This window comes from Manduca sexta, chromosome 8 (genome assembly GCF_014839805.1).
Source record: "Manduca sexta isolate Smith_Timp_Sample1 chromosome 8, JHU_Msex_v1.0, whole genome shotgun sequence".
Lineage (NCBI taxonomy): Eukaryota > Metazoa > Arthropoda > Insecta > Lepidoptera > Sphingidae > Manduca > Manduca sexta.
In genome coordinates this window covers 7,852,686-7,862,553 of record NC_051122.1, presented here as the reverse complement: position 1 = coordinate 7,862,553, position 9,868 = coordinate 7,852,686, and the positions used below count along the sequence as shown (strand labels likewise).

Below are 9,868 nucleotides of genomic sequence, written 5' to 3'. Positions count from 1 at the left end.
AACTACAAATATAAAAAAGCAAACCGTTAATCCGTTTAGTAAAGATAATAGAATCAATAATTTGCGTGTAGTTTTACACAGCCGTATCCAGTTTAGCTGACCAGCTGGCGAGACGCCAACTCGTTACGAGCTCCCAATTGCCGGGTAGGGCACGGTCGAGCCGGGCTCGAAGCCATCTCAGACATATGTCCACACTATATTGGAAGTATCAACGAAACATGGATTACATTGGGAAAGCGATTAATTAATTTGGAATGGAATTTTATTTAAATTAATTCGATTAGTCAATTTGGTCTTGCTCCAATCCTAAACAAAGACCTACTAAAATTAAAAGTTTTTGGAGGAATTTTGGACGAATTTCGTTAATGTTAAATAGAATTAACATAATAATTCTTAGTAATTTTGACCTTTCGATCTCAAACCTAAAGGTTCCTTCTTTATTAATTTATCTTGCCGTCAATTAATTTTGAGCCTCGTTTAACCAAAAAAATAGAAAACATTTTGATATGTACAGACATAAATTTTAATTTTATTAATTGCAGCTTTTGCTAAAAACGACGCGAACAAACTGAAAATGTTTTGAAGCAATCTCTTGAACAAACCGTCGCGATGTCGCCAATACCGTCTAATCCATTTTGGAAATGATCTCAGGGAGTATACTTTGTTTAAATTAATGATAGCTATATTTCACAATCCGAACAATAGTCCTTCGTATTTGTCATAAAGATTGCCTACTTTTTCTGTTCCGAGATGATATTAATGTGATCTTCATTTGTTTTACTTTTATTACCGTCATGAAGTTGATTGAAGCACACCTATAGACCGATGTTATCTATAGCTTTAAAAATAATTTAGTATTTCGTTGTGACACAAAGAGTATAATATTAAGAATGTCACTAATAATGTTTCTAGGTGTAAGTAAAAATAGTTTGTTACTTTATTTTTACCCGACTATGGCAAAGCAAGAAAAAGTAATGATTTTTTGTTTTAAATAAGTATATTATTCTAAAGTCGAAAGTCTATAATGATATGAGAAATATACAGGGTCATTTTGACATCTCATTGATAAATGTAACCCCATACTCGTTTTTAGCTCAGCTAACTTTGTGCCAAAAATCATCCGTGAATAATTTAGACTAACGTAGAAGTTGTTTGTATTAAATAAATTCGTTTCCTTCCGATTTGACCATGATTTATGTCTTCTTAGAATTGGTTATTCTATAAATAAGATATTTCAGTATTGTCAAGACTCGATCTAAAAAATGAACTTTTCAGAAGAAATCACCGGTGAAATAAATTGATTTTGCATTTAAATAAAATTAACTTTATATATAAAGAATTTAAGAAATCAGTAAATATTGATTTATTTTAACTTCGTACAATTAGTATTTCTAATTATTCTCCCCATAAAGACAATATTTTACAATTGCAAGATCGAATGCTTCAAATCCGTTTATTAACGACAAAAAATTATGTGCATAAAGATCGGATCACAGCGTATAGAGTTTTTTCAACAAATTTAAATATAAAAGCTTGAAGATTTTCAATCACTCACGCGAACTTGTGGGTCGTAGAGAACTAGGTGGGGTCGCAGAAAATGTTAAAATAACACAAAAAATATAACACAAATAGCAACTTATTTGATTTATACGATGTTACACCTCCTGCGGTCTTACACCAACGCACCTTCTACAACAATAACCTTTACAAAATTATATAAAAACAAAACTTTTATAAAATTCAAATGGTATTATTTTTCTCTTTTTAATATAAAAATAGATACGTAAATCTAACATAGACATACATTGAACTAATTGAATAATAAACAACTAAACGCTACTCAATAAATGTATTTCCTTAAGTAATAAATTAGAAATCACCAACTGAGAAAAATAGATGGGTAATTTGGTAAAACACTTCAACATATTTACGCACAACCGATACTCCATGGGGAGTAACAACATTTCATCGTTAATGGAATACGAACCTTATGTTTAATAAAATAGGAACTTCACCTTACGATTTGCACTTCTTAAAAAAATACAGATTTCGTGTTTTATGTACAATTTATTCTTAAATAATTGTGAAGACGTTCGAGCTGTTTCGCCTCGAACTTTATATAAATTGCAGAAATATGTTGTCGTGCGCCTACTATGTTTATTTTTTATAAAAAAGTTTTTATTGATATAAGGCTCTGTAAATACAATGTACAAACATTCCCTCTTTAGTAACAGTAAAATAAACATTGAACAATATACCATTTACACACAAATTCAAACGGACACTAAACCGTCACTTTGTATAATCAAAGCCAAAAATTGTGTAAAATAACATGTCGTTAATTAGCATTTTGATAAGCTAAAAGGCAAAAATGACCTAAAATTCGTTTGTAACGTGAAAATTAATTCCCTTTTATTAATATTCATCGCATCATCTAATTTGATTTACGAGCAGTAATCAATTAGGGGCGCTAAAGGCAGATAACGTCCCCGTGGGAACACAAGTATATCAAAACTAATTTTGTTTCAGTTGATCATTTAAAATCAATTTATTAAGTATCGCGAAGATAGTTACAAAGTTTTGTTTTATTATTTGGCACAACGATAATGAAGCATTATATAGACAGACTATAAAGTAATGTTCGCTGTGTATTCGATAAAACAACATATTTTTACACGTGCACAGCGGAATAAACCAACTATACCTGATGGTAAGTGAAGTAGGTTTAAATAGAATGTCACAATTATGCCGGCCCGTTGGCATAACCGTGTTTTGCACAGGCCGATCCTGAAACTTACGTGGGCCACTATGGCGGGTTTTAACACCTTGTGTACGGTTGTCGCTATCTGGGCGGGTATAAAATATATTCTAGTGATTATGATATTTTTGTGGGTAACTGTACCTTCTATGGTATAGAGTAATGGTACATTGAAAGATCAAAAATTGGACACACTTTCTAGTCTGTAACCACCTATAATTTAAATAAACCTGGCGCTGGCACCAGCATAATTACGTATTATTATTATTATATCATAAAAAAATTACGTGGCCTTATACTTAACCGTTAAAATCTATATTTTTTAAATAATAATATTTTAATATATTTATTGGTTCACCTGTTGAAGCTTTCATAAACTCAATTATTCTTTAAAAATAAATAATACAGCCAGTAACAGTAATATAATAAAGTTGAAATCATTTTCAATAACAAAAATATTCCAGATGAACCGAACAAAACACGGATAACTTACCTGAGTGGGTAATTAATTACCGGGTAAATGAGAATGAGGGAATTTATTTTTATTGAAGAACCGGCACTAAATCTCGTTCACTAATTCTTCTCATTAAAAGGGCCTTTCCTTAACTGAAAACGTATTTATGGTGAACAATAAACTAAGGACCAGGTTTATTTAAGGCTAGAAAATATTATGTTACTTTATTATAACGAAAATGCACAGGTGCGTAATGTTATATTTGTTGGAAACGTGATTGTTTCACTGTGGTTGGTGCAAATATTTGTTATTCATGGATGATTTATGGCATAATGTTAGCAGAGATCTCTCTCTCACTAAGCAGGCTGCAAAAGACCGGGTAAAATGGAAGGATCGCAGTAGGAAGGCGGACCCTGGCATCTACGCCGGGATAACGCAAAGCACAGGTAAAAACGAGCATGCGCTTTCATTTATTAACAATTTCAAAATTACCCTGTAAAAAAAATGTCACATTAATCATTAAGTATATTTTAACTTTTGCAAATTACTGAATTGCTCTTATTAACAACTTAACAACAACTGAACTTATTAACATTAAGATTTTATAAATAAAACAATAACATCATAAACTAGTACGCCATGTAAGCCCCACGATCAGACTTGGATCCTAAACTCCAGGGTGTTGATGATATTATATCAAGTTTTCGTTCATTTTAAAGGAAATTTCACCAGTTCCAAAGATATAAATATTTATACACGCAATAAGCATATTGGTTTATTAAACATAACCTCGTGAAATCAAATAAAAATTAACCATTTCAAACTGGCACAATAGCTTCATTTCCATACAAAAATCTGTATTAAACCCTTTCAACCAATAACAATGAGTTTTAATTTAAATTCATACGGCAACTTACCTGAATTGTATTATTCTCGCATATTGATTTAGGAGAACGGCACTCCGTAACCCTTCCACCTAACACCGAGTTTCCAATGAGCCGAACTTACCCATCTATTCAAAACTTGAGAGTAAAATTACATCTTTACCGGTGATATTAAATTTCTGTTGTCTCTGGTAATTTACGGCGTCTCATAGAACTTTATTAACACCGTTTATAACGTATTGATGCCGACATTCATTATAGTGTTACAAGAACGTAATTTCTACGTCTTAACAGGGTAACCTGTGTTTCCGATTGTTTTAAAGTAGGTATTTATAATTTAAAGTCAAACAAGTACAATCTTGTTAAATAATTTTAAAATATCTTATCTCAAAAAATACGTCGCAATTTATTCAATTTAGATTTGGAACGTTATTTCAATCCATTTAAATGACTAGTAATTTATAAAATAAAATGTCTTTGTGCATCGAAATTAAAAGTTGCTCGCTGCCCATCTGGTGTGAAAACTGAAAAATTATCTCGGTGACATTTAAAATTTTGAAAGATATTATAATTTTTAACAGATGCTATGAACATTATTATTTTATTAATTTCAATTTAATAAAGTTAATTTTTTTCCTTTTAATATTTATACGGAGACAGACAGCACCGTTCACTATCCCTATTTTATGTGAATCTTTGACGATTTGTTAATATTATTTGTAGAGGTCGTAAATGGGCATTCTATTTATCAGTGCATTAAAAAGAGACACATTAAAAAGAATGTGATTAATTTTAACCGTCTTATTTGTTTTCCAACGTAATGGATCACATAATACGTTACATTGTGCATGATAATATATTTTTCGAATAAACATAAGCATAAATACCATATAGAGATGTAGAGTCCTCGCAAAGGTAATAAATTTATCGACAGGTGATGCCCACGAAACTTTATTAATAAAATATACGTCACTCAACTGCAGATTTTTCAATTTGCAATTTTCGAACGATTAACCGTAAATGGAATATACACTTTTAATAAAAATAAACTTACTTATATCGTAAGGTTTTCAACGTAAAATTTATACTTCTTCGGTAGATTTATTAAGTAATAGCTATCGGTTGCAACTTAGTTCGCTCAATTGGGAATGCAAGTAGTGCAGTCTCGGACCGTTTGAAATATTAGTGAGAAACAAAAACCAAATTGGCTTTTAATGTATTTTATAACTATATAAATTATAGCAGTTTCCAATTTTGCACGAGTTGCAACTTTCGCTCACAAGTATGTATTTTTATTGTTGACGGTATCAACTACAAGCATTTCTTACTTTATAGCATTACCTTACCAAGCTGATTTATCTTTCAAAATAAATTCGTAATTTGTTACCAAAATATTTATTTTATTAATATTCTAACAATTACTAAAAGGTTTTATCTTTAGTAGTATTGGTGGAATAGTATTTGTGGTTACTATAAAATAAAGATATCATTAAATAGTCATGGGTCTTTTTTATTACTGTAAAACACGTTAATAATAATCCACATTTTACATATAGAGCTCCACATAATTCTTTTATACTGTTTCATTATAAATGCGTTATCTTCAGGGAAAAAATCATTTCTTTGCTTTTAAAATTTCTTTAGTTAATATTTTTAATGTCACATTTTACAAAAGTGCTAAGTGCAATGAAACCTAACAAGACCAACACGTATTTATTCGCCTCGTTGATAAAATACTGCGAACACTGAATAAGTCATTCTTGCTACCTGAAATTATACGATGTTAATTAAAATGTGCATTTCAAATAAAGATAAAGCGCTTTACATTTTAATACAAATATACCTATATATTTATCGAGGATATATTAAAAATACCAAAGTGAAATTAGATTTACATTTTCTGTTTTAAAATGTACAAATTATTTTTTTTATTATTGTGTAACAAGTTTTTAAAAATATATAAAGGTATTTTGATAAAAATCATAGGTATGACATATATTTAAGCAGCCTGGGACGATTTCAATCGTGTACAAATGTTGCATCGTTAAAATTATATTACGTATCTATATCCCATTTTATTTCATTTGTATTTATTATTTCTGTAAATCTAATTATATAACAATATCTTACCGAAACAAATGTTTCATACGACAGATCCTGTATACCAAAAGCTTTAAGTATCAAAGGTTTCTGCGCCTGCGCACATCCGATCAAGACAAGTGTCTTGATTTCACGATGTGATTCCTTTTCAGTAACGCATAGGTGCCATCCGCAGTAGAACATCGCGTTTGATAGAAGGGATGCCTAAAATAACGTCAAGAAGGTTATTAAAGCAACTTTCTACGTAAAACATCAGGTTCCTTAATATAAGCCCTTAATTATATATTGTTCAAATCTAGGTCTGAAGTCTGAACCCACGGTCTTCGCCAATACTACCTTCCTTTCCGTTTTATTAACACGATTTTTTAACCACGTAATTTACAAAACGTAAGAATTAAACTCATGTTCCCTCATGTAGCACATTTAGAATATTATTTAATTTGTTTTTAATATTGGTCCACTATACCTGATAAGTAATTTCCCCAGCGTTCCATAAATTCAATGCAAGCAACAAAAATAATGAACCGACGAAAGTATATGTCATGAACGCATTGGTCAAATCCAAATGTGGTGAGAGCTGTAACAAAACACGTGTTATATTTAAATAAATTAACCACATTATTATATTAATTAATTAGTTTTAATGTTACGCAATGCGACACATGACAAGAGTTTATAATAAACTAGGGCTTGTAATAGCGCCACTCGCGTTCATGCCTGGGATGAAAAGTAACTTATAATACCAATCAGGAAAAGATATTAATTAGTTTTCTATTACATTAATATAAAAAAATAATACATGAGCATCAATACTTATTTTCCTTTAAATTAACATTATAAAATTTATTGTGAAAGGAGTTTGCCTGTTTCTTTTCGAACTAATGTAACATTACCCTTACTACTCATAACATTGCTACTATACTTTCACGAATCTGTTTCTCCATCAACTTTAGTAGTAATATTTCACGGCAACAAGATGATAGCGTCTACGCGACGCTTTAAAAGTTTCTACGTACCGCTAATCGCAGCAACAGCAAAACGGCGACTGCTGAACTTTCGCACACCTGAAGTGACATTATTATTCCGAAAACACGATGTATCTCGTCAGCCAAACTAAACAAAGGACGGAATATTGAAAAATATCCCATTGGTATTCATGATTCGTCAATAAAGGGAAAATATTTTTGTGATAGAATATCTCTACCCTTATAGCGGATTGTACGTGATAATATTTAATTTACGAATTGTATAGTATTTTATAAATGGATTTGCAAATTAGGAATTTTAAAATGGCGATCTTGCATAATCGATCAAGTACAAATGACAGTAAGTGGACTCGCATTTAGACCACGGATATTCATTTTATAAATTAATTGGATGTGAGTCTATCGCTATATCTGCCAATAATGCAATCTCGGTCAAATTATGCTTTTCAAACCGAATGCAAATACCTGAGACTTAATAACCAGCTTAACTCGCTCTCACTAAAGACTCACTCAAAATTTCTATCGACATAGCATCAATTTAGTTTATTCACAAATCAGCCATTCCTATTAAATGTCGTAAACTACTCTGTCTTTGATCTAATATCATGTTTACTTACGCCATTAATTTCTGGTGCATTCTTATACCTTCCAAGCAACCAGCCTTCAATCTGGCCGCGGATACTCTTACGCCCAACGTCAACATATTTTTATCAAACTCTGTCCTGATTCTCTTGTAGTGGCGACACAGCGTGATAAACTTGTACGTCATTGCGATAAGATGCGTGATCGGCATACAGTCGGCTGACATCATTGGCAGCATCATGTACAACCAGGTTATATAGAAAAATATGCGGAGAAATGATGCGAAGACAGTAGTGCTATCGTAAAACGGTAGATATGTGACCACTGTGTAAAATGGGGTGCCTAAAATAATAATATCGATAAAAAAGGAACAAAATTGATTTGAGTAAAATATCAACAGCGTATCCAATTTGTTGTTAACGATAAAATCCGAAGGATTGATCATTGGTCAAGTACATAAGTACATACAAAATATATGTATAAAGCCTCTTAATATTCTAATTAATTTACTCGTTTTATCCTTAATGAATTCCCATACGCAAAAACCATAACATTTTCCTTTAAGATAATCTACGTTTAGGGTAAATTAAGTTAATCTGAGAGGTTTTAGGCCTAAAGTCGTAAAGTAAATGAAAAAGCAAGCTCACCTTCTATAATTGCTCTCCTTGTGCTCTCAACACCATAAGCAATAAGCGACAAATAGACAGAAATTATGTACAGGATTATACCGAGCTTAACTTTCCTGTACTGACGTCTCATAACAAATTCCACCTCTAAATTTTCCCCGACCGTCGCCATCTCATAATTTAATTTTCTTATAGATTTTTTATGGTATAATAAGAGAAACATTTTTGCAAGAACGATGTTATGTATGGCAGAAAACATAACCGCAGAATTTTTCTCCACTTCAGGAAAATTTCCAAACAACGCCGCAAGGTTTTCAAGGAAAATCATCGTGGTGTAAACAGAGAAAGAAATTACGTTGTACATTTTGTATATTGTGGTCTCTTGGTATATATCTTCATACCAATAGTTGCCTGCGCCGGCAAAGTACACATATTTACAGAAATCTTTTAGTAAACGCTTAGTTTTCAATGACATTATTAGGTTTTGACTATCAATTTTAAGGTCTAAGAATAATTCGACTATACACGTCCGAACCACAAAAATTATGAAACCGTAATAAAAGTTATTAGAAGCCAAATTATCATTTTGACACACTATAAACGTTAATTGATGGTTTGGTACTAAGTTTTTATGAAAAAAAGTGTATCAAAATAACAGTAATTTACTTGTTAATAAGTATTACAACTTACTTAACTTGAGAAAAGTAAAATTGCTTTTGATATTAAGGGATAATTAAAACAATTTTTATCCAATTAGATATTAGGACCCAAACCATCTTAGTGGTCGAGGCCTATGCTCGGCCATGAGCAGAATATACTGCAGGGCTGGTATTATTATTAAGTACTTATTATCAAAGTTTATTTTTTTTATTTTTATATATAAATTATCTTAAATATATAAATGCATATAAAAATATTTGATAAATAATAACCCTCCGACACCACTTGAAACCCATGCCACCGGTGATTAGAGATAAAAGTGGGGAATCTCACAATTATTATTTATTTATTATTATTAAATTAACATAATATATATCAAAATAACATAATCTTAATTTCTGTGAAAGTGCAGTAGTATACTAGGGTGTGACTTTGTATTAACGACGTCACAAATAAATAATACGCGGACGCTAAACGTGAGCCTGCACTGCGGAAAAATCCGCGTGAAATTTATTTGCAAAACTTGCGTAGTCGGTAGTATGACAGTATAACATGGGCGTGCTTATTACGAATTCCATAATAATAACATGTTCTACAGTAATGACAAAAAAACACGCCGCACGATTTTCTTCACAATGCATGTTATTATTTAATATATTGTATGCTAAAATTGTAATTGTAATTGTAATTGTAATTTAAGGTAAATAATAAAACAATAATATTGTTTTTAATACATCGTATTGTTCTAAAAACTTATGATACAACGAAAGTTATTAGTTTCCTTTAAACATTCGAGATGACCTACATTAGAAGTTTCT

General features: G+C 31.0%; 1 protein-coding gene across 1 annotated transcript; it reads right to left on the bottom strand.

Annotated features, from left to right (window-relative positions):
* Positions 1-5,680: 5,680 nt before the first annotated feature.
* LOC115440131 (odorant receptor 2a-like) lies at positions 5,681-8,865 on the bottom strand. Its single transcript, XM_030164317.2, has 6 exons — positions 8,412-8,865; positions 7,800-8,106; positions 7,213-7,309; positions 6,663-6,773; positions 6,227-6,400; positions 5,681-5,863 (listed from the first exon to the last, which is right to left on the bottom strand). Exons 1-6 carry the CDS (start codon positions 8,863-8,865, stop codon positions 5,810-5,812), a joined length of 1,197 nt encoding a protein of 398 aa, XP_030020177.2. The 3' UTR covers positions 5,681-5,809.
* Positions 8,866-9,868: the final 1,003 nt, after the last annotated feature.